Consider the following 27,179-nt stretch of genomic DNA (forward strand, 5'->3'; position numbering starts at 1 on the left):
ACCCCCTCCATGACTCTATCGAGGTTGTCCCCCTTAGCTCGTTAGCCATTCCCCTACCTCCATCCCTCGCCTTTAAAAAAAATCCCACTATGTGTTAAAAAAAACCCCCCCATGCCCATGATCACCGTCGCACGCCAGTCTTGAGGTGGGATTTTATTCTCACTTGACTCACTTCAATATTCTCATGCTAGTCTTGAGAGTTGAGGCAGAGTTTTTTTTTTTTTTTTAATTTTTAATGTATTCGGTATTGATGTGTATAATTTATCATCATATCAATTATCAATTTATGTAATATATTATTTGTTGTTTAAATTATTTTTTGTGAATGTACAGGGATTGAAAATTTTTGAATCAAATTATTGGACTTTGAACAGTAACTCGAGACCTAATTCCCAATGTAACTCACCATCACTGATGGAAACAACCATTCCGCAATCCATCACTGTTGGTATCCTGTGGGCCACCATAATCACTGTGCAATCAGCAAATTCAGCCCTAATTGTCTTCTGCAAAATCATGACTGTTTCATTATCAATTGTACGTATCTATAAATTTTAAACCGTTCAAACCGGAAATTTTGTTGTTCGAACGGAAAAAATTTGTTGCAAAACTTGGCGGGAAGGTTTCTAGACGTTTGAATGGAACAAATTTAGTTCGAACATATTCAAACACCACATTTATACATTCGAACTTATAATATTAATCTCGATACGTAACTCAAAATATAAAAATATATATCATATATACGAATTCATAAATTCATTTTATGTAATTAATTTAAAAGTATTTTAATGATTTCTTTTCTGTTAAAGAAGATTTTTAGTTAAATAAATATTATCAGTCATATACCACATAATATAAATCAATAATTACTCCAGAAAAGACAAAATATTTAATTTATAACTAAAGAAAATTGTCAAAACACTATATATATTGTCTATTACTATAACAAATAAAAATATAAAAAAATAGAAACTACTGTGATGCGAGGTCTCTGCACACATCCTCGACTGCAGCTAATCGTCTCTCTACCTGTGTCAGTTGAGTACTGAGCATGACCTGAGTTGCATTACTGGCATGAATCTTTGTACGTAACTCAGAGATGCTAGCATTAATCTCTGTATGTAACTTAGAGATGCTTGCAGTAATCTCTATATGCAACTCAGACATGGCAGTATGTACTGCATCGATCACTTCTGATGTGTGTATGCCGATCTCAGCACGCAGTTTGTCGGTCATCTCCTCGCGAGTAGATGTGCGTGATGCCTCAGCCTGTGTAGATGCCTCACCAGCCGATACTCTAGGATCTCTCAGCTATTCATCTCTCTGAATATCAGCCCTGTCAGGAACAGGTGGTGCTGTTGATTGGTCTCATTGGCTCCCGTGCACGCTCGGCAACTTTTGGCATGACCAGGAATATAGCAAAAATCGAGTGATCAGGATCCCAAACGACAGCATATCTGTCATAATGTACTGAGCCTCTGATCGGATCCTCTCAAATATATACCCCACGAGGTCAATCAGAATGTCATAAGCGACCCGTATCATACATTTCGTGCCAACCTCGGTCTTTTGCTATCGAGGGTCAATATTATTGGCGATTATCAAATTCATGATCTTGAATAAAAAAAGATAAATATGCTTGCCTAACCTCATTGTACACTGAAGTATCAGGACCAATAATCAGGTCTCTAACCTCATAATCAGCGAGTGTATCGACCTCATCTATGTAAACTGGTCCCTCGTACTAACCAGTCTCTACATCACTTGAAGGATCAAACTCTCTAGCAGCAAGTTTGGATAGGCATCGACCAGCTTAGTACTATTGAGATATGCAACGAGTTCGTCTGTTGAAAATAACTGGAGCTCCTCGAACACAGATCCTATATGCCCCTCCATCGTCTGGGTTGGCACCACCAAGCTCTTTATAGAACTCAGCAACGATGTCAACATAGAAAATGAGCTTCATTCCTTCTTCTCGCTGATCTAGGATTAGTGCCCAACCACGATCGTTGAATACTGATGGGAGGGAATGACCGTCCCATAGAGTCACAAAATCTGACAGTTTTACCTGCCGCACAAGTAAACCAGTCCGCTCTCGAACTATTTGGATGGAAGGTTCGCTTGATCTGCCACGTTTACGGCCCCTATAAAACATTATTATGAATCTGAAATTTAAAAAATAAAATATATAGTGAACATTAGTGATAAAATCTAATATGAGAAAAGATTCACAAATTATATACTAATAACAATTTAATAAATTAATTGATAGAAAAATTTAATAAAAAGATAAAAATAATTTAATAAGCTAATATAAAGTAATTGGTTCGAACGGAATCTATAGTGGTCGAACGGACATTATAACGTTCGAATGGACAAAAAGTGGTCAAACGGAAAACATCTTGTTTTGTTCAAACCGTTTGAACATCAAAAAGTGTTCAATCAAACAGGTTAACCCATTCGAACGCATTCAAATGGAAAATAGATCGAACTCGCCCATGGTTAAGTCAACTCAGTGGCCATGAAAACACTTAAAAAGGCATCGATTCGGTAGGTTTTTTCGACAAAACACATACTACTCTTAATTTCTAATCATCTTACAGTAGATTTGTGATGTTCTACGTGCTATTGATAGAAAAATGCAATTTTTTTAGAGAAAAACAAAAAAATGATAAAACTCTAAAAATAAACGGTAAAATAACTTATGAAGAGCATACATTTACTTTAGGTGGAAGAATGTTCGAGGTGGGTGGTGATTACGGTGGCAGACGGTGCCGATTGATAATCATTCAAACGTTTTCTCTCGTTTGCAAACGATTGTGACAATGTAGTTGAAATGGCTTCACCCGTGATATCTTATATGTGCATACCTGTTCGAACGCTATATTTAACCATTCGAACGGTTTTAAGATATTGTTTAAACAGTAGTATTTAGCCATTCAAAATGTATTTGTTTCAAATTTAATAAAAATGTATATTATAATTAGTATCTGTTTTAAATGAAATTTATAATACTAAAATTTAGTATAATATATATACTATTATAGTTGATTATATATACTGTAATATTGTAGTATATTATACATATATATACTATGATAGTAGAATATTTTAAATGAAAACATAATAACTTATATATATTTTATTATTGTATAATAGTAATATATTATAATACTTTACTATTAAAGTATTATATATGATAATATATATAAATATATGAAGTAGATGGAAAATATCCCACCAATTAATGACTCATGGATTACCGTTCGAATGGTTTATTGTAGTGGTGGGAAAATATTCGTCCTATTAATAACTCATGGATTATCGTTCGAATGTATTTTTCATCGTTCGAATGCGTCACCGAAAATTTTTGCAAGCGGAAAAACTTGCGCAATGAAAAGTTTTCGTGTTCGACCGCCAATTATTTCTATTCGAACGGTAAGTGAGAACTTAAAACATTTACGCATGCTGCCAGTCTCTCATTTTGCTCTATTCTTCATTTTCTCTCCAAAATCTTTCATTTTCTTCATACAATCATTCATTCTATCATCTTTCAAAGAGGGTTGGTTGCACACTTATTTTGCTTAACGGTATGATTTTATTTTTTATTTTATTTCCAAATCAATTATTGATTCTATTATATATATATATATATATATATATTGTGTAGGTGTTTATTGTAAAAATCTATACTTTAATATAAGTGTTTATTGAATTAAATTTGAAATATCGGCGTTTATTGATTTTATAGTTTATATATATATATATATATATATATATATATATATATTGTGTAGGTGTTTATTGGATTTAATTTGAAATATATGTTGTATATTTTTCATATTTCGTATATATAGTTGATATTTGAAGTATATATGTTGTATGTTTGTAGTGTTTTTTGAGTATGAGTTTATAATGTTTTCTGATATTGTGTTTCATCTGATCTGACTGGTGTTTGGATTATGGATTGAAACCGTTCGAATACTATAATATTCCATTCGAACGAATTATCTTGTTTGAACAGACATTTAAGTGTTCGAACGGTTATACTCATGAGTTGTAATACTTAAGTTATAAATAACTTAAAAATAATAAACATAAGAATTATTATTACTTAAACTCATATTAATGTTTAAAAGATAATTAATTAAAGAAAAATGATAGATGCAACCGCCCGGTGAAACCAGCGTGCAACCGGCTTATACACGTCACTTATTTATTTATTTTTTTCCTTCCTCTCCCTCTCCATTTCGTTCCCCCTCTCTACCCCTTGAAATTTCATTTCTCCCTCCCACCCTTTCTCTGTCCATCTTCTCCATCAGACCACTCCCTCTCCCTCTCCCTCGAAGTCGCTAATCATTCCATTACAAAACTCTGAGATCAATCTTTTGCACGAACAGAACCTTCCAGAGTAAACAGACGTCCCTTCCTTTGCCTTGAACCAGAGTCTTCAGCTTCTTCGCACGTCCTGATTGCACGTCCAGAGTCTTCAAATTTTCTCATTTCAGAAACCAAAGAAGAAGATATTGCATCTGGGTCTGCGTCGTCTAGCAGCCAAAACACTACGGACCATAAAAGAAAAAAAATCGCATCTGGGTCTACGTCTTCTAGCAGGCCAAAACTCTATACCATAGAAAAAGAAAAATAAAAAGTGAAAGATGTTCTCTGTCTCAGTTAAGAGTTACCATATAAACAAATGCTGAAAATGGGAATAAAAACTTGTGATGGAGTTATCTTGTATTTTTTGGAGTCTTAAAACTTGCAGTTGATTTGGTTATCTTGTATTTGGAGTCTTAAAACTTGCTGTTGACTTGGTTGTATAAGGAAGCAAATGGTGTAAACATAGAAGAGATGCTGCGATGGAGTTAAGTTGCATGCAAAATATTTGATAAAATGTTTGAACGGTCTGCAATGGCTTAGTTTGCTTTCACAAGTCATATTTTGTCCATTTATTTTTAATATTTGACGTGGCAAAAAGATTGCACAGTAGTTTCTCACCACGGTTGTATGTAGCAGCTCTGTTAATTAAAAACTATGGGGACTAACTTAAAAATAATAAAATTAAATTTTAATTTATACTTAAAAATAATAAACATAAGAAGAGTATATTTTTTGAACTCCCCTACTATTTGACGTTGAAATTGCGATATAGTCTCGATGTTATTCATATTGAGAAAAATATATGTGAGTTCGTGTTAGGAACATTGATGTAAATTGAAGGTAAAACGAATGATAATATAAACTCACGGAAAGATCTAAAATATATGGGAATCAGACCTGAAATGTACTTGCAACAAAGTGGTTCGTCTGTCTACATGCCAATTGGGTTGTATACATTGTCAAGAAGTGAAAGGGCTACATTTTGTGAATGATTGCAAAAAATTAAATTACTAGACGGGTATGCCTCGAATATAACAAGGTGTGTGCAAACAAATTACTGGACTAAAAAGTCATTATTATCATGTATTTTTACAACGTATCTTGCCTGTTGATATCTATGAGTTCTTGACGAGAAATGTGCGGGTTGCGCTAATTGAGTTGGGTGCATTTTTTAAAGATATATGTGCTAGAATGTTGAATGTAAAAGCTTTACATCGTATGAAACGAGAAATTGCTATAATATTGTCTAAGTTTGAGAATATTTACCCACCGTCATTTTTCGACATCATGGTTCACTTAGCCGTTCATTTGTCACGTGAGGCTCGACTTGCAGGACCAGTCCAGTATAGATGGATGTATCCCATTAAATGGTTTCTTAGAAAGTTGAAATGTATAGTGGGTAACAAGGCTCACTCCGAATGATCAATTACAGAAACATATACTAATAATGAGTGACATACATTCTATTCCAAATATTTCCACAACGTTAACACAAGGTGTGATCACCCGGAAAGAAACTTTGACATTGGACAAGCAAAACAACAGAACGAATTTTCTATATTTTCCCAACAAGTATGTCCACTTGGTGCTCAATATGGATATGATTTGTGTAAAATGGAGTTCAAGAAAACTCAGTGGTACGTTCTAAACAATTGCCCTGAGATAGAAAGCCACTTAAAGTAAGTTCAAATTAATTGTTAATAATCATTGAATTTACTTATTAAACGAATTTACTTATTAAACAATTATAAAAAATATACTTATTGTTGATAATTTTTAATTTCAGTGATCATATGAACGTGCTCAAAGAACTGAGAGTAAATGATATAGACCAGAGACATGAACATGAGTTTCCGAAATAGTTCGAACAACGAGTAATGACATTAATATAGATGCAATTTTGCACTAACTTAAAAAATAGATTGGATTGTTAACGGTGGAATGTTTATGCTTTATTTAATATGTAAATTGTACAAATGCATGCAAGTAATCCGAACGATATATCAGACGAACTATATCGTTCGTCTGCAAATCAAGCATCCAACTTGTGAAAGATGCAAACCTCCGAGCCCTCTCCCTCTGCTGAGTTTTCATCAATCTACGAGCATGCTCGTCTGTTTAATGATCCCTTGAGGGCTTCCATCGTCGTTCTCTGGCAGTTGAACGGACTTGGCTTCTGCTCACACCGGTTCATTGTTTCTGTTATTTTCACCAAATTCATCTCTATGTGATTTCTCCCACCAGGATTGATTGATGTCTTCACTGTTGAGTAAAGTATTGGGGGATTCATCCTCATCGGCAAATAGCAACAAATCCATTTTTGTGTAGATTTTATGAACAATATTTCCCAGGGTGTGACAATACCTGAAATTTTGTTATTCAAATATTACTTTATCCCTCTTCATATTCTGTCATCTTGTGCAGTATTTCCATCCGAAATAATATCCGCATTTCATATCTTGTGCTTATTAAGGAAAAAAAAGTTATGAAAGAAGAGTCCAATTGATAAATCAAGAAAATAAACAAGCGTATGGAGATGCAAGATTAGCAAAAATGAAAAAGGATACTCTCGAACTACATCTTTTGAAGCAAATCCAGTACATCCTGGATCAAATGCCTGAAAGGATGGAATGTTATCTTTGTGCCATGCAGCCAACTCCTTGGGTTCACTGAGTAAACACTTTTGTCACTTCAAGAACCATGCTACACAAGCATCATCAGATTTTACCACAAGATTTTGACTCTCAGAGGGAGATCTCATTCCACGCTTTTGATATAACCAATATATGGATGAGTTCACAAGCCAACAAGCCACTCAGCCAAAGCCCCCATGTCTACTCCTTCAGACTCAAGTCCTTGTTGGATCTTACTGGAAAGATTACTGAAGAAGGCTTCACAAGTTTCTAACCAAAAGTCAAGAGTGGCTTCATCCTGTATCTTGGAAGCCTCGGTCAAAAAGTTTTCTCCAGCTGAGGCAGATGAAGAGACTGGCTGCTCAATTTCTTGGTGCAATTTAGTCAATCTATCATCCTTTTCCTTTCCTGTTGGGATATGTACTTTGGTTGTAAAGTTAGACTACAACAACGAGGTTTCTTAATCTGCTTCATCCAACATTTTAGAAATTTCAACTTCTTTGAGTTATTACATTCCCTCGCAAAGTAAACTTCTCCCAAGTCTAGCTCAAGTAGTTCTAATGCTTTCTTGCAGAAGGCACTCCACGTGAGATCTATAAGCATGCGTAACTTCTTCTTTTTCTTTTTCCCATCTCAAGGGTTGTCACCTTATTAGATGGTGAAGGCCCATCCTGAGAATTTATACTTTTGTCTACATAGGATTTGTGGATCTCACTGTTCATCTTGGTAATACGTCGAGCCAATTCTGCTCCACCAAAATCGTGTACCATGTTTGGAGGATAAACTCCATCTTCTATAATAGACAGGAGAGCTGAAGAAAATGCGAAAGGCTTGAGAACTCCCAGATGAGAGTCACCATTTCCATTTGAAAGAGACACTACTGCCCAGCTGTCTTTTCTATAAAGAAAACTCGAGAATCTGCCAAATGGGTAAGGATTTTCTATGCACAAACTCGCCCAATTCCATTGCCAGCATGTCAAGAACCCTATCTGCAAAAAATCCACCTGAACATTCTTTCTGGTTTCTCTTAGAGTGCCCCAAAGATTCATGCACGAGAATCGGATCAGATAAATGGCCAACAAACTTTGCACACTCTTTGTGCCTTTGTACAGCCTTAATATGGAGTTTTACTATCCCATCACCAAAAAGTCCGAAAAACAGGTTCTTCTGTTCACAACCTTGCGGTTGTAATTCTGGAGCAAACAGAAAATCATTATATTTATTTCTAGCCAGCATCTTCAAATGGACCATTTCAAGATCACTGCACTTGCATTCCAATGGCTTCGTACTTGCATCTAATATCTCAAGAATCAGCTGAGCTTTAAGTTTCCTACGACAATCATTACAATTGAAAAACTTGGAAGAAATGGCAATCTTCGGATAAATCAACCCAAAGGGAACGAGAGCAGAACCGAGAATGATCGAATCCGTCGTGCAAAATCCCCAACCTAAACTCCTAATCGCACTTAAAAAAAACCCCGACTTCAATTGAAAATCATCAAATTGAACCTTGCAATCACCATCTTCCAATTCATATCGAACATCAATCCAACTAAACTGAATACCCCTCTTAATAAACGCACTGTTCACATTGTCAAAAATCCCACGAAATTTTTCACAAAACACATCCACATTTTGCAAACACTCATCATCAATTTCCACGTTCAAGAACTCAGAGAAACCCTTCTTAGATCTACAAGCCGGCGAAAGCAAAATAACCAAATTCGACCCAACAACAACAGAATCATTCTGACTGCAATTAAAAAGTGTACCCGTAATCGAGTCATCTACCACCGGGTCCCACGCGTAGTCGTGCACGAGTTGGCGCATGGACGAGGCGAGTCACGAGGCCCGCGACGGCGACATGGGCGAAGAATCGAACGCCTGTTGGTTGTGAAATGACTGGAGGGTCTGGGAAAGAGAAATGAGAGTAAAGGATGAGTGATTGAAGGATAGAGAGAGGGAGGAGCTGGGAAGGAAAGGGTGTAGTTTGGAAGAGGAGAGGAGGGGGGAGAGAGAGGAGAAGAAGGTTTTGAAGGAGAAAAGGGAGGAAGAGAGAGGAGGAAAAGAGAGGAGGGTTTTGGCGGAGCTGAGGAGGGAGTCGAGAAATGGGGTTGGGTTAGAGATGTGAAGAAGTGGGTTTAGGTCAATAAGGAGGAGTATACGCTGGGTTTGGGAGTAGTCTGTAATTGGATCTTTAGGTTGTGGTGCCATTGAAGAAGTAGAGAGACACGGACAGACAAATCTATGGAAGAATTGGGTAAGGCGAGGCGGAGAAAACCGGCGAGAGACAGCGTGCTAACATGCGCCGAGAGCCAAGGGAGTGAGTTGGGGAGCATTAATTAGCAAGGAACAAGTACAAGGAAAGAAAGAACGGGAAGGGATAGAGGACGAAGGCAAAACGGTGACGTTTGCTTTTGCTGAGATGTCAATTGAACGATGTTTGGGCGGGAAGGCAAAATTGGCGGCTGTGAATATGTTTTTTGTCTTTGAATAATTGTATTTTTTTTTTTTTTTTTTTGGGGGTAATGGTTTCTTCGTTCCTCACCCCAAGGCCCAGCCCATCTCCCTACAATCTATACTTCAAACTTCCAAGGCCCAACTCCGAAACCTAACAAAACAAAAAGTCAGCGCAAGTTTGTTTTGTTTGTTCCAAACTCTCCTTCAAAGTTCGAAGCTTCCCAGTTCAGATTCCACGCTGTCGCTCGAAGTTCGCTTACCCCATCCCAAATAATAGAAAACTCTATAAAACATATTATTAAATCAGAAAATACAAATATGTCCACCATTTCTGGCGCTAAATTCTCCTAAATAATTACCATATTATTAGTTCCTTCCACCTCAAATTCTCATAAAAGATAATTAATTGATGGAGTAATACTAGATGCAAATCTAGAATATACAACTTGATAAATAATTTAGTCACAAAAATATTTTACGAAAGTAAACTCATAAACTGATGTGACTTGATATGATATGTCAGATTTTAAAACTATTTTTATACTTTTATTGTAAAGAATATCTAACGTATCACATAAAATCTAGTTAATTTATAAACTTATTTTTATAAAAATTTTTTATAGTTATATCACTTTTCATTTTACTGTGAGTAGCATTTTTAGAATTCTAGTCATTAGACCCTATGAGGGTGTGAATGTTTGGGTGGTCAAATCTTAAATGTTTCGTTAAAAAAAATGTGGTCATTATTTTAAAAACCAGAAAATATATATAACGGATGATAATAAAAATATGATTTTATTTTTCTTATGATCTCAAGGTGCAAGCCAAAAGAGATCATCCCTTGCATCTTAGTGAATAAGTTTTAAAAAAAAAAGGATTTGTTTTGATAAAACAAACCACACACACCGAGACACACATATATATATATATAGAGAGAGAGAGAGAGAGCACTTGCATCGTACTTCTCTTCAAAGAGCAAAATGTCTGATATAGCATCTCATTGCATCGTGAATAAGAGTGGCGCATGATTGATATTAGGCTGCAAGCAAGGGTGGTTGACAAATAATAGCTGGTTCTGAGAAAAATATGAAGTTCACGGAAGTGAAGCTCCTTTTGAGTTTCTCATTAATTCATTGCCTTTCAGTGAAAGGAAGCGTGGTGTTTGAATATGGCTAGAGATACATAGAACATTGGCTCGCTGCCTAATCATCTGGTTGATCTCTAGTCCGCATTGATATTGCAATATGCATTATGATACATTTCACCCATCACCTTATTGCTACCAAGCCCGAGAAAAATGGCTGGATAAGAAATTATTGGTAGATTCAATTGGATTCTGCTGACTGATTTTGAGACCAGTATTCCGAGACAAGCTGCCCAAAAAGTGAACCTTCTCTCTTCATTAGTTTCGTTGGCTCATCAAACTCCACTAGTTTCCCTGAAATAGAATGGAACGATTTCTTTCAAAACTCTTCAACACTTGATAATTCACTACACATCTCTATCAACTTTTTCATATTTATTTATATGATGCCGTTTGTCTAGTTACATGGACATTAGTATCACCTCCTTAATTCTATACACTAGTTGTTGGACCCAAGAATTGGAGACATTCTAATCTTTTACCATAATGGTCATACAAACTGATGCGATAGTCCTATGTGGCCATGCATGTCAGCTAATAAACTGAAATGGGTGCTATGTTAGCTTTAAAATTACTAAATAAAAATTATAATTTAAAACAAAACTTGGGTGTTCGGCCACCCCCGTCAGTCCATGGTGGTAGGCCACTTCTTTTGGGGGTGAGCGCCAACCGCCCTAAGGGGTGAATACATCCACACCCTGTGACCACAAGTGCACAAAGCCACCCATTTGCAGGGTATTGGATCTGGCCAACTGACCAGGTTGGGTCACAATCCACCCCATGAGTACAACTCAATCCACCCCTTGGGATGGCTTGCCCTTAACTTATTTTTAAGTGTTTTTTCTTATTTTTTTTATTTTTGTGGCTTATCATTATTTTTTATTTTTTGAAGTTGACATGGCACCCATGTCAGGTCATTGCGTGGCATGGCAGTGCCACATAGGACAGCCACGCCAATTTGTAAGGCCCTTTTAAGTTAAATATAGGATTTACCAATAGAAACATAGTTGGCATACACTAATCACTCTCAAGGGGACAACACCCCCATCCCCCACCCCTAAAAGAAAAATTAATGGTCAATCCAACTGTCTTAAACGATGATGCTGCCAAGGAAATGTTCTATAGATGAGAGTTAAGGTAATTAATGTAACTCACCATCCCTGATGGAAAGAACCATTCCACAATCCATCACTGTTGGTATCCTATGGGCCACCGTAATCACTGTACAATCAGCAAATTCAGTTCGAATTGTCTTCTGCAGAATCATGTCTGTTGCATTATCAATTGATGCAGTTGCCTCATCAAGCACTAATATCCGACTTCTCCTTAAAAGTGCACGCCCCAAGCAGAACAATTGTCGTTGTCCCTGGCTCCAATTTGATCCATCTTCAACAACTGAAAAATAGGTTATTAAGTACTTTTGATTTTCAAAACGAGTTAGTTGTCATTGGTGAACCCAACCAAAAGTAGATGCAGACAGTGTACCAAAATGTCAGAGCCTTACCAACGGAGTCTAAGCCCTTTTTTTTCTCCTTCACAACCTCTTGAAGCTGACATTTCTCTAGAACCTTCAAATGAAAATGCCCCTTGTTCAATATTCCCAATCCATGAGATAAACAAGCAAAACAAGAATGAGGCAGACCTAATGATTACAGCTGGTACCAAAACAATCAAAGGTGTAAGAGACATGAAGAAGTACCTCCCATACTTCCATCTCAGAATGTTGAGACAAGGGATCCAAATTATATCTCACAGTACCATTGAAAAGAGTAGGTTCTTGAGGAATGATTCCAAAACGCGACCGCAAATCATGAAGCCCAATCATAGAAATGTCAATGCCATCTACTATAATCTTCCCTCCTTCTGGCTCCACTAGACGAAATAGAGCACCTATGAGAGTAGTCTTTCCACTGCCAGTTCTGCCAACAATACCTATTTTCTGCCCTCCTTCAAATGTGCAGCTGATTCCACGAAGAACAAGAGGTGTATCGGGCCTATATCTTATCTGTTTTAAGGTCAATATTCTCAATTTCTCAGACTCTTGGCATGATAACCTTATGTAATTCTAACATTAAAAGCAAATAAATATTTACCTGCAAATCAAGTATCTCCACTTTACCCAAAGAAGGCCAATTAGTTGCAGGACGGCTTCCTTCTATTACTACAGGGGCCTCACTGGGTATATGCATGTATTGGTTTACCCTTTCTACAGAAATGATGTAATTTGCAAGAGTGCACTGGTTTTGTATTGAAAAGACAAGTGATATGTTTAATGAAAGACCATAAGAAATTGCCATTCCAATAAACCCTGCAATAGGAGTAGTTGTTATAATAATAAAAATCTTCCAAATAAAAATAATCTGATACAAACATTTTGTGGCTCAAAATGACTCAAAAAGTGAATTTATAAATTGAAGCATCCTTAAAGGAACTGTAATTACGAGAAGATTGCTTGCTCAGACAAAAATTAAAAAAAGAACACACTAGAAGAAAGCAATAATGACTACTCTTCAAGGAAAACTGCTACTTAGAGCATTCTCATTGGATTACCTAAAAGCTAAATCCAATGAGAATTTAACTATTAGGTCATAAAATTACTCACATTGAATTAGCTATATTCCAAATATTTAGAATATAGCTACAGTAAAGTCTAAACTAATTTCTAAATTTGAAACACACTATTCATTCATCAAATCACTTTTATATTATTTCATTCTCTCTCCTTTTAATATTAATTATTTCTCTCTCCATTTTAAATAACAATTAAAAAAATATAATTAGAATACAATTACTAATTAATATATAATATTATGAATAGTAAAATATGATAAACTAAAATAAATTCATAATTAAGAAAATTAAAAAATTTTTAAAATTATTAATTACTCATTACTATATAATGAATAAATAGATAATCCAATGTGGAGATTTGATGTGAATAGTCAAAGTTAAATTCATCTTATATTATTTTATTGTCATATAATGAAAAAATGGCTATTCCAATGTAGAATTTATGTAAATGTAATAGCTAAATGCTAAATTCATCTTATATTCATAAAAAATGTACTTTAACTTTAGCTAATCCAATGAGAGTGTTCTTACCAGAGCTAAAAGTTCCAGGAGGAAGCAAAACCATGCACAGTGCAGCAGATGCAAGAACAATTGCACTGATTGTTTCTAATCTTTGGATCAGCCACTCATTTGCAGCAAAACTATGGAAGAAAGGACTAGCGTTTGTGTCTATTAGGTCAAGATTTTTTGCGAAAAACCGGTCTTCCTCCTCAAAAGCTCTTATAGTCATGGCTCCTGCTACAGACTCCGCTAGATGATTTGCTACCAAAGACTTGGTTGTGCCATTGATACGCATCAGCTCTTTTGCAGAGGAAAAATAATATGTCTGTAGATAAAGAATGACATGACTGTTATATTAACTATTCATATAAAAGAGAATGGGCAGGTTTGGGGGGTGGGATGAGACACAAAATTCTCATCTCATCTCATCTCATCTCATCTCATCATTACACTATTTTCAAATCCTCATACAAAATATAAAAAAAAAATCAATTTTTTCAAATCCCAATTCAACTTTTTCAAATCTCAATACAATAATAATACTAAAACATAATATTTTAAACACTAAAACAAACACAAAATTCTCATCTCACCCCTCAAACCTGCCCTTAAGATAAGATTTCCCCATGAAAAGAAAGATGCTCATGTTTTGAGAGCAAGGCATGAAGGCTGTGACTAGTATACAATTGATCCAATGAGAAGAAAAAATGTCTCTTATTTTCAAGTTTTTCTGCAACAAAGCAAAAGTATCCATTGCACAGAAAAGAGAGAGGACAAAATAAACAGGCTAGAAGAAATGACAGGAATAGTCAGTAAAACACACGAAAATGCTTACAAAATATAAAAAATAGTCGGTAATTCAGATTATGTTTAGATTCGAAACATTGTCTTGGATGTTTCAAACTACTTGCCCCCAATCTTTTTCCTACCACACACAAAAATGCAACTATTTGCCCCCCAACAAATTTCAATTTACATGGTGGCATCCTGACTTTGGCAGATTACATTGCTATTGATTTCAACTTTCAAGTACTTACAATAAAATCATCTAAAACATCCACGCTATAAGAGTGCAGTGATCTAATCTTCACTACATGTATTCATCTATTATCTATGTAAATTTCGAAGGATGTTCCTTTGCTTATATTGAGCCACCTCATCATAGTGTGGGTACACGACTAGTTTTATTAATAGCATCACATATCACAAGTTGAGGTTTAAAGATTCCTTAAAATGAGTAAGAAATGTATTGCATGGGGGAAAACTTAGACCATTGAGCATTACAAATATACGACAAGTATGGTGTTACCTGCAAGCGAATTGCCACAAAAACCATTGGTATGGAGACAAAAAGGACTTGCCATGTAACAACAGCCAGTACTCCAAGACTAGCGTAAGCATTAGTGGTTGCCCCAACAGCAAATATAAAGCTGAAAGGAACATCAAGATCAACAATACTCAGATCAGATGAGACCTGTACAATAACAAAAAGATACAACACCTTGTTACTTTCACAAATCTTAATCAATCTATGAACACATTTTCTGCTTGAGATGTATACCCGACTTAGTATCCTTCCCAGAGGCGTGGAGTCATAAAAAGACATGGGTGCACGAAAAAGGGAGTTCAGAAGCTGTGAAAATAAAGATTTTGACGATTGAAGACCGAAAACAATTGTGGAAATCGATCGGCATAGCAAGACTAGTGTTGCGGAAAATCCAATCAGCAAGTAAACCATGATCAACCGCAATGTGCTGACATTGGGATTTTCCACATTAGCAGCCATCCAAGTGTTCTGTGATATCTGACTAATCACGCATAGAAGGTGGCTGAGACTGGCCAAGGAGAAGTAAAAGAACCCCTTGTTCTGATTGAGATATTGTACATAAGGTTTAAATCCTGCGTCTCCTATTTCTCTTTCTTCTTGCTTAATCAATTGATCACCTTTAGATCCTTTAAATTCCTTCTCTATGTAAGTCTTCCTGATATCTCTGGGAGATGTTCTTCGTTCCTGGGCAGCAGGAACATCCACAAGCCTATTAGAACTAGCAGTCTCTTTGTGTGCATTGACAAGCTCCTGAAATTCTTGGCTTGAGGCCAACAAATCATGATAAGGAGCTGCTTGTAGGACTTCCCCATCTGACATCAGCTGTCAACAGTATCAACTTACTTAAATTGATGTATTGACAGATTTTTACAAAAAATAATATCAATAAACAACAAATTGCAAAAATAGAAAAGTGAAATTCAATAAATTATCCATGTTTAGTGACTAGTTTTTCTGATTGGTGGAACCTTAATGACATGATCTAGAAAAGTCTGGGATTCCATCCAATTGGAATGTTTGTGCAGAGTGACCAGAAAGTTATAGTAACATATCCTATTTTTTGGGAAATAAGAGTCATCAAGATGGTTTTATAGGGGTGATCCATTATATGTAGACCTCATGACAGTTGCATTCCAACTGCACCATGCATAACTGTAGATCAATGAATCTCGCCTAGGTATAATGCATCATCGGTTTGGATGTGTTTGCACAGAAACATGTGGTCATTCAATATACCCCCATCCAATTAATAAGTTTGAACATTACAAATATCACAAAGAATTCAAAATAAATAAGTGAGAAATGTTGACGATGGCAACTTAAGTTGAAAGTATACTCACCAAAACAGAATGAAACGCAGGCAAGAAATCAACTTGATGGGTTACAAGTAAAACTGTCTTCCTTGAGAGTGCTTCCATAACATATTCCTGCCAAGATGTAAGTTACTTTCCACTAAAGTTAGTTATTGACTTAAGAAGACATAGCATGGTGATAGAAAATGTGATTACATTGAATAAGCTTGAAGTAGTCTGGGCATCAACAGCACTGAATGGATCATCCAAAAGATATATATCAGCATTCTGATAAAGGGCGCGAGCAAGTTGAATTCGCTGCTTTTGTCCACCACTAAGATTAACTCCTCTCTCCCCTATCTCGGTGAGATCACCATATGGAAGCAACTCAAGGTCCTTTACAAGTGAACACCTTTCAAGCGTTTCTTTGTACTTTTGGTTGTCCATGTCAGACCCAAACAAAATGTTCTCCTGTATCGTTCCTGTCTGGATCCACGCCGTTTGGGAAACATAGGCAATCTTCCCATAAACTTGAATCTGTAAATTCAAGAAATGTAACCATAATACTCATGGATGGTACATGTTGACATTTTGGAAGTCATGATAGGACCGCATATGTATTTACGCTAAGTTGTTCATAGTGTTTAACACTAATAGAAATTGGTAATGCAGGGAAACATAAGATGAGAAAACTTGGCAAAGAAATAAAAAATATATTGTAACACTAGAAAGAAAAGCAAAGGGCAGTAGGAACTTACAGTTCCTTGAATATTTGGAACCTCGCCAAGAATTGCTGCTAGAAGGGTTGATTTTCCCGAGCCAACTTCCCCACATATAGCCACCTTTTCTCCAGGTCCGATCTCTAGATTTATGTTTCTAAGTGTGGGCTTTGGTAAATTTTCTTCCCATGAGAAATTGGCCGAATTTATAAGGATGGTATGGTTTACTGTCTCCACGTTGGTCTTCATCCGAACACTTGCACTCTGCAGCTCCGGCGCCTCAAGGAATTTTAAGATACGTGAAAATGCAACCTTTGCTTGAATGACTACTCCAATAACATCAGGGATAGATGTAATGGGATCCTGAACAAGGCGTAAAGTTGCTACAAAAGTGAAAACATTATTTGCAAGTAGAGGAACTTTGAGGAAATAACATGCGCCAAAGGTTGCAGCAGAGACTAAAAGAGGGGATGTCCAAAAAAGAAAGGTATTATATGATTTTAGCATTTGCACCGCTGATAACCAATTGTACTCTTCCTTCCTCAAATTTTCAATTACTCTCTTGAAATGGGTTTCCCATGCATATAATTTCAACACCTTCATGTTGACAAGTGCCTCAGTACTAGCCTTCAGTCTCTCATCTTGTGCAACCATAAGCTTACTTTGAAACTGATGCTGCAATTTTGCAAGTGGAGCATTGCAAAGCACAGTGAGGATTATCACCACCAAAGCTGCGATTGTTGCTAGCCCCACTGCACGAAATAGAATTACCAAAGCAATACAGAGCTGGAGGCTTATTGTCCAAGTCTGATGGAACCAAAATGGGAACTCGCCAATCCTATAAGCATCCACAGTAACATAGTTCATTATCTCCCCTCCTGAATGCACTAGCCTTGCAGCATTTGATAACCTCAGTTGTTTCTTGTAAATGGAAGCTGTAAGCAAAGACCTCACTTTTAGACCAATAAGTCTGCTTCGGAAGTACCACTGCCTTTGTGATATGGACTCAATGCTCTTGGAAAAGAAAAGCGTTATGGCCAATACATAACCTTCATATTTAAAACTTTCTTTCCCCTCAGCAACCAAAATGAATGCATTCAAAAGTAGAGGACCCATGGACAGAGTGATAATCTTTAGCAAAGCAAAAAATCCAGACATTAGTATCTCTTTCCAATGGCAAACAATAATTGTCCTCAGGACTGATGGTTGAGAAGATGGTTCTTTTTGCTTCAGTTTGTTCAGTTGCTCCAAGAACACCAAATAACAACTTTCTGCGCGATCTGCCTCGCGCAAGTTGGGAATATCTTCATCCTCAAGTGTTTTCTCCCTGCCCCATTTCATTAATGGATTCAACCACCAGAATGAAATTCTACTGAATAATCCGGCTTTGGCAAACAGAGTAACAGAGCCAACAGAGTCACTTTTACTAATACCATTGGCTTCACCATTTAAAGGCATATACAGGGTACTTTCATTGATGCTCTCATCACTTGTTTCATATTTATACCCCTTAAAAGTACAGAACAACAACAATATGGCTCCTGGAAAAGACATGATATCCAATGCTACCTTAATGGATACTTCTTTGTTTAAAATGGCACCAAACAGAGATAAAGAGCAAACAATTCCAGCAAACAAAAAGGCAAGAATGGACAGTAGCCGCAATGTTCCTTTTGGAAACTTATATCCCCGAAGGCTCATGGTTAAGCTCACCAACAACCATGTGATCCCCTGTGCCATTATTAGTATCCACCAATTAAGAGGCAAAGCAGTCTTGGTTTTCCTCAACTTCTCCTCTAAAACCCAAATTCCCAAGCACGAGTACCCAAATCCAAGACAGCCATTGACAATTGAAGAAACTATCTGCAAATTTGAGAAGCCTTCAAATCGAGCTCGAATGTGAACTGTTTTCAATGGCGACTTCTGAAGCATATTCAATAAAAGCATGACCAATAGCAAGACATCTAAACAAATTATGAATATGTGATTAATGCACGACGAGGAATGACTCAACAACTGAAAATTAAAACTACAGGGCCTTCCAACACTGTCTGAACAACCAGACTCCCCACAGAATATATCCCATGAATACTCCATAAGCCTTTTCTCTTTGCTCTTCAAGTTCAGCTCCTGTAGATGGAAAATAAGAACATATTATCCACATAATCGACTCATCAAAGCAATCAACCAACCATACACATGAAGCACACTACACTGAAGATTTTTTAGAAAAAGGGAAATCAAAGAAAAATATTAAAAGAAACAACAGTATGCACTATTTGAAACACAATTTAAGACACTCTCAAATGACACCCCATACGACTACTTGTGAAAGGCAATAGCAGGGATTGGCGTAGTGAAACACCTGAAAAAAAAAAAACAGTCATCGTGGAAAACAAATACCTTGATTGGTCTAAGAACAACAGCTTTTTCTCTCTGTTGGCAAGTTAATCATACATAGCTTTGGTGCAAACTGTCCTGCAAAAGAACCCAATTCAACCTGACAACAGCAAATTCTAATGATCACAAATTTAACCAAAGGAGGCCAAACGTGGACATTTAAAAAACTTAAACCATCCATCAATGAATGAGTTTAAAATGTCACAGATAAAGAGGAGGCATTCAAAATGACATAAACAACTGAACCAACCGACAATATCAATAAAACGCCAATTAAAAGAATCCATCTTATGTTTTTTAAATAGGAAAATCAAACTAACCAAGATCTCACGCAACCCAAAGTCACCGGCCCAAAAATGAACCAAATACGGATGGGATTTTTTTGTTTTCTGGCATATATGGACGCAAGACGTTGCAGTCATGTAATATTATGGAAATCCGGGTTCGTCTGTCATGGAGGATGAGGTCATGAGGTATGGCTCTCCCTGTTTGGAAGAAGTTAGAACGATAGATAGAGCAGCTGCCAGCAAAGAGGGAGAGAGGGAACGAGTTTTTCATTAATAAAAAAAATCTTGAATGAAAGACAACATAACATTAATGAGGTTGGGTCGGAGTATAGGAAGTCGTGATGGCTCATGTCTCTCTTTACATGGACATGTCTTCTTCTGGTTGTCGTCATTTCATGAAAATTATACGTGGATCAGCGTCGCCTCTTTTTCCTTGGAAGGTTGAAGCTCGCTCATTTTTAGCCATGATAGCCTTGGGTTAGTACAAGAATCACACTTCGATTTCTCTTGCGAGCAAGCAGGATGCGTTTCTGGTCCCTTTCAAGTCTCACATTCATCACCCACACATTCAATTTCACGTTCTCATGCATGCTTGTATGTCAATGATTAGGATCGATTGTCGTTTATCAAAACAAGAAATCTTTACAACTTCTTAACACTCCACATTCCATATTATTTTTAATTTTTATTATTTTTTTTATCAAATATTTATTATATGAATAATGAATAGAAAATTTGAAATAATTTAAAAAGAATAAACTCAAAAAAAAATTTAATATTAAAAATTTTAAAAAATATAAAATGTGATGAAAATTATGTAGCAAAGCTCTTATAAAAAACTATCAATTTTTCTCAATTCTTAGTGCATTAGTATTGGATTAGTCATCTTATTCTTCAAATTTTAACTAATATGTAACTTATTCATCTTTAGCTAATCATTCAAAACTTGAAATCTACATTGGATTAGTCATCACACTCTTTATAATGATAAAATATTATTATTTTTTATTATTTATATTTTTTAATTAATTTTTATTTTATTTTCATAATCTTCAATAACCTCCAACAAATCACATTCATTTTTATTTTTACAATCTAAAAATTTATAATATAATAATCTCAAATTTATATAGATGGTAAAATCTCATATGAATAAAAATCTCATATCTATAATATAATAATCTCAAAAAATACTTTTAGACTTGTTATAGTTCTTTTCATATTTGAAAAGAAGAATGGATTTACTGTAACTTATAGTTTGGATGAAAACAATTTAGCTAATTCAATGTGGAGCATATATGGATGATATTTGCTAAATTTAAAGATGAAAATGTATTTGGCTAATCCAATGCCAATGCTCTTATATACGTGACGGTTACCAGCAATTCTTTATTTTTTATTTTTTAACAAATAGTGTGTTACGTGTAATTATATTTGTATTTGTTTACGTTTTATTTGCTACGCAGCCCACGTGGCTTCTATTTTATTTGTTCTTTCTTCTTACTTGATTTAGCACCGAGATTCTTCAAAATCACAAACTCAAAACTGAGATCCATTTGCCTCCGCGTTCGAGCTCTTTCCTCCGAGCCCAAAAGCTACCATTAACGGCAACAAAACGAGATGGTCACTTTCGCCGACAAACTCTCTCTCTTCTCTATCTGTCTCTCTCTCTCCAGAAGCCCCCCTCGCGTTGAGGAAAGATAAAAGAAAGAAAGAAATAGAACAGTCAAAAATCTAAGCTTCAACATCAAGCATCTAAGCTCGGAAACAGCCTGAATAGTTGTGAAAAGAAGCATCCTAATTAGAAAATAAGCCTGAAAAGTCACAAATTCTAGAGGACAGATCGTGAAGGGGTATGTGACTAATCGAAACAATACAAAACAAAAAAAAGAAATATCATAGATCTTTTTCCAGTGGTGGTAGGAGGAGATCAGAACTCTAGGGAGTTTGTTGTGAGAAATAGGCATGGGCTGAGAGGAGGCTTTTAACATCATCCCCTGAGTTCTTTAACATTTCCAATAAAGAAGCGGTAAGGGGGTCCTCTGATCCCTTGCTTTCTTCAATGCTTGAGAGAGAGAGGGGGGTTGGAGAAATGGTTTTGCTGGCTGGAGAAATGGTTTTGTCTGGAGAAATGGTCCTCTGGTCCCTTGTCTGGGGAAATGGTTTCCAGAGAAGAAACGTAAGGAGGTGCTTTGAGAGGGTTTGGTGATGTAGGTGTGAGACGGCGTTCCTACCGCAAAAGGCAGAAGGGCAAAAAAAAAAAAAAAAGAGAGAGAGAGAAAAAAAAGAAGGAAGTACTACTCTTATGGTTAGTTTCTATCGCTAATTTTGATGGTTGTGAATTTTTTTTTTTTTACTTAATAATTAAGTAATTTTTTTTAATAATATTATGAATTTTTTTAATTTTTTAAATATATTTAAATATGTTAAAAATATATATGTAAAAAAGAAAAAACACATTCTAAAAACACTAATGGGAGCCCAGCGCGAGAGCTCCCAGCGGTAGAAGTAGCACTGCTTTAAAAAAACCATCAGTAGAGAAGTGGTAAGGAGTGGTATCATTATCCATATATATAAATTTATTTATAGAACTTGTTTTATTAATTTTATTTTAAAAATTTAAATTAAATTTGATGATTTTAAACGTATTAATAAATGATATTTAGATCAGTAAGTTTTTTATAAATTATTTTAAATTTGTCCAAATTAATGTAGAATGTTTTTGCTATCAATTATACAAATTTTAGTTTCGTTTGTATTCAAAATCCATTTCAACTCATTTCATCATTACAATTTTCTCGAATTTTCACATAAAATATAATAAATAATTCAACTTTTTCAAATCTCAAAATAACTTTTCTAAATTTTCACATAAAATATAATAAATAATTTAATTTTTATTCTACTGTTCACAAATCATTTCAATTCATTTCTAAATCCAAATTACCTATTATAATCGGCACAAATGACAACTTTAGATGTGAAAAGGAAAAATAACAACATCAACTAAGCCCCGATTTAATATAAAAATGATTTTAACTCATCTCAATTTATTTTATTTAATTATTTTAAATATTTATATAAAATATAATAAATAATTTAATTTTTAAAAATTTTAAAAAAATAATAATATTTAACAATATTTATGAACAAAATGATGCGTAGAGTAGATCAAAGTTCCCTTAATTTCTCTTTATTTAAAAAGTTCCTCGATCGACGAGACAAGTAGGGAACAGATTGTACTGTAGTTAATGCAATTTTGAAAAGAAAAATAATAAAGTGACCGAATTTTTTATACATATTTTGTACCAATTTTTTTAATTTTTTTATTTAATAATTATGGAGGAATTTTCTTAATAACTTTAAATAAATATTTTATTTTATTTTAAAAAGTATTTAAAGTAATTTTAAAAATATTTAAAGAAAAATAAATTATACCATTTGGTGAGTACTGAATCTTCTATGGAAGTAGCACTGTTCTTTTGAAAAATCATATTTGATATTATATCATAACTGTATAGAACCCTGCTTGTTTTATTTGTTTTAGGTATTGATTCTCTTAATTTATCTTATTTTATTATTATAATTTTTTAAAGTTTTTGTATAAAATATAATAAATAATTTAATTTTTTTAAAGTTTTAAAATAAAAATAATATTCTAATAATATTTTTTAATTTTTAATTTTTAATTTTTTATATTAACCTCATGCCATACTGGCTATGAAGCAAATTAAGTAATTAATTGATTCCTACCGCATGCCAAGTTAATGCACAAGGATGCTTCCTATAACGCCCCCATTAAACTCCATACATGTCTGTAAATATTATATATTGTGTTAATACACTCGATAATAATTCATTGCGGTTATTTATTAAATTTTCAACGAGGTTTGGCATCATGGAGATTAGACTCTTTAATCCATTTTAGCTCTTGATCCGACCAGGTCAAATGATTAGAATTTCTTATAAATACGTACTATCATTTCCATATCCTTACGTTAGTACGCATTAAATCCTTGCACTCTATATTTTACGAGTAATATTATATATAATTATAAATTGTATAAATATAATATAGTCATCTAAAGAAAATAAAATTTATTATTAAAAAAATATTATTTTTTTATGTGAATCATATATATTTTTTTAAATAATTATGTAATATTTACACAATTCATGATTATAACTATTATTTTTATTTTTTATTATAAATTGAAATAAAGTAATTTTCTACCGTTCAGTGGATATACACACGTTATCTTGTGTAATTGATTGCAGATTTCTTTTACTTTTCTTCCTCTCCATCACGTGTCATCGATGTCTCATTACTCATCTAACAGTACATCCTTTCCCACTCCTTCGAAAAAAAGAGTTGATTTGAGAAGATGCATTAATTAAGAAAAAATTTATTTATCATCTTTTTATCATCCTATGATATAATATTAGATAATAAATTTATAAATAAAATATAATAAATAATTTCCAATTACCTAATACAATATCATAAAATGATGAAATAATGATAAAAGTTAAGATGATGAGTAACATTACTCTTTTATCATTTTCTAAAATACTTTAGTACTTTAATTAATGAATTATTGTACTATGGTCAATATTGGGCCACGCATGCATGTGAATATTATAGTACTGATACTATTGAACTACCCTATATCTTTTTTACATGACTCGTATGCTTTCACAAACCATTTAAATGATTTTATTCTATTTTATTTTAATATTTAAACACTATAAATATAAATAATTTTTAATTTTAAATATTTAAAATTTTCATCTAATCATTATTTAATCATTACAACTTTTCAAAATTTTTAAATAAAATATAAAAAATAATTCAACTTTTTCAAATTCTAAAAACAAAAATTATATTTTAACTCTCTTTTTAACTTTATAATTTTTTTATTCAATTTTTTCTCTCTCGTTTCCTAAGATCTCATAAAAAATTTTAACTCAAATCACTTCATTACTATTCACAAATTATCTCATTACTATTCACAAATTTCTCATCTCATCTCATACCATCTCATTTGTTTATAAACTAAACGAGGCCTAAGAGTAATGTTAGATAAAATTTTAAGATATGAAAGCTCCACGTACTTCCTTTAAAAAAAAAGTGAGATTTATTATTAAAAATAATAATTTTTTCATATAAATTTCAAATTTATCTATTTAATATATATATATATATATATGAGACTTCTACGATAATTGTTAAGTGTATATGTTATATAGTGTTAGTGTTTATGTTATGTGAGTCTCTGATTGAGTAAGGCTCTTGTATAGCATTTGACCTCTTATATATAAATTGTAATTTTGCGGGGTGTGATGACCAAACAGTATATTCCTTAGAATGACAATCTAGCTCTACATGATAATAGTTTTCATGATGGGTGTGTGACTTTTTAGTCAAAATGTTGTGTATGACTAGTGAAGTGTCAAAAGACATAATGTTTTGATTTAATAAATCAAAAGGTTGTGTCCTTTGTCAACCATCAATAGTTGTACCCTTTGCCAATAGGTATATGATGGCGCCTATAAATAGGATTCATTGGTGTACAAATCAATTCACTCAATTCTCTTTGTCTATTACTAACTTGTGAGACAAATATCTTCACAAGGATGTTACCATATTACCAAATTCTATTTCTATTTATTCTTCATAATTCTACGTAGACCACCTTATATAGAACAATATAGAATTAATTAAAACAATTCTAACGTGATTATAAAACGGTATCTAACAATATTGGTCATCTTATATTCTGTTGAGTAGTGATAAATATACAATATTTTACACAATATTTTTTACAATATATATTATAAAATAACGATATTTTTATAAATGATGTTAATTTTATAAAGTATTTTATAAAAATATATTTTTTTTAAATATTATTATATAAAATATGGTATGAATTACTACTTTACTACTGTTTATTTACTACCTAATAATCCTGTCACTACCCTATATACGAGGCATACCTAATAATCATGTCACTACCCTATATACGAGGCATACCTAATAATCCTGTCACTACCCTATTTAGGAGGCAGGCATGCATGCCCACAACATACATCCAAATGATACCGACCGACCATGATTGATTCTTTGATTTGAACGGTCGGAAACCGCAGCTGTCGAGAGACTCGAGGTTGCAGGAAATAATTAATTAGCAACGTGGGGCCGTGGGGTAGGTTCCGATACCATCACCACTTGCGTCATCTAATTGAAAACCAGCTACTAAAATTGCCTTCTAATTTTGATTCGCCATCTTATTTTTTAAATTTTAATTAATGTGTAATTTTTTTTATTTTTAATTAATCATTTAAAATTTAAAATTTATATTAGATTAATTATTACACTCTTTATAATAATAATAAATAATATTTTTATTATTTTTATTTTTAATTAATTTTTATTTCATTTTCATAATCTTTAATAACCTACAATAAATCATATTTATTTTTATTTTCACAATCTAACTATTTATAATACAATAATCTCGTATGTATATAAATTGTAAAATCTCGTATGAATAAAAATTTCATATCTATAATATAATAATTTAAAAAAATACTTTTAGACTGCTATAATTCTTTTCATATTTGAAAAGAAGAATAGATTTATTGTAACTTATAATTTGAATGAAAACAATTTAACTAATTCAATGTGCAGCAAATATAGATGATATTTATTAAATTTAAAAATAAAAAAATATTTGACTAATTCAATACCAATGCTCTAAAGGTGACCTTTCATCTCCATAGGACCATATATATTCCATTCCATTACCAGTACTACTTTTGCTTAGACGTTATAAAACCGTAGTTTTAATCACATTATGATCGGCTAACTGTTCCGGGTAGGTAGTACGTATTATATGAAATTAGTTAGATGCATGCATGGCTGGTCATGTCCAGACTCCTGCTGGCATAACAATTCCGGAGGCCAGCGCATGATTGAACTACAAAACGAACAGCAGCTTCGTTTGGTTGATGAACTCCTCTCAACTCATCTCAATTCATCATTACAACTTTTTTAAATTCTAACATAAAATATAATAAATAATTTAACTTTTTCAAATCTTAAAATAATAATAATATTAAAAAATAATATTCTAATAATATTTTATCATCTCAACTCAACTCAACTCAATTCACTTCAACATCCAAACACAATCTGGCAGGCAGCACCAAAACCATTGGGAATCAGCTTGACCTTAATGGGATGCATGCATGCAATAACTAGTTTATTGATCTGTAGCGTACGTGCATGGGCCTAATTAACTGACCTAACTTTTGTTATTCATTTAAATAGATATTTTAAAACTTAAGAAATAAAATATTATATTTAGATAACTAAAACTATTATATAGTACAACTCTAGATGAGATGTTTTCATCAATATTGTCGAACCAAACCCGCCCTTAAGTTAAAAGCCGTA

General features: G+C 33.8%; 1 protein-coding gene and 1 pseudogene across 1 annotated transcript; both read right to left on the reverse strand.

Annotated features, from left to right (window-relative positions):
* Positions 1-6,260: 6,260 nt before the first annotated feature.
* On the reverse strand, positions 6,261-9,343 carry LOC109014184 (annotated as a pseudogene).
* A 1,124-nt stretch (positions 9,344-10,467) lies between these two features.
* On the reverse strand, positions 10,468-19,946 carry LOC109014177 (ABC transporter C family member 10-like). Its single transcript, XM_035686860.1, has 12 exons — positions 19,751-19,946; positions 17,070-19,160; positions 16,528-16,848; positions 16,360-16,446; positions 15,254-15,841; positions 15,002-15,166; positions 13,723-14,017; positions 12,714-12,928; positions 12,320-12,625; positions 12,125-12,188; positions 11,776-12,015; positions 10,468-10,914 (listed from the first exon to the last, which is right to left on the reverse strand). Exons 1-12 carry the CDS (start codon positions 19,850-19,852, stop codon positions 10,802-10,804), a joined length of 4,587 nt encoding a protein of 1,528 aa, XP_035542753.1. The 5' UTR covers positions 19,853-19,946; the 3' UTR covers positions 10,468-10,801.
* Positions 19,947-27,179: the final 7,233 nt, after the last annotated feature.

The sequence above is a fragment of the Juglans regia genome, chromosome 16 (assembly GCF_001411555.2).
Source record: "Juglans regia cultivar Chandler chromosome 16, Walnut 2.0, whole genome shotgun sequence".
NCBI lineage: Eukaryota > Viridiplantae > Streptophyta > Magnoliopsida > Fagales > Juglandaceae > Juglans > Juglans regia.

Bases quoted from the DNA above. Each gene is read 5' to 3' on its own strand.
- LOC109014177 (XM_035686860.1), bottom strand. From the start codon at position 19,852: ATGACTGCAACGTCTTGCGTCCATATATGCCAGAAAACAAAAAAATCC. The intron at 14,018-15,001 runs GTAACACCATAC...CTTTATCTACAG, and splicing joins TTGTGGCAATTCGCTTGCAG to ACATATTATTTTTCCTCTGC. The intron at 12,929-13,722 runs GTAAGAACACTC...CTCCTATTGCAG, and splicing joins TCCTGGAACTTTTAGCTCTG to GGTTTATTGGAATGGCAATT.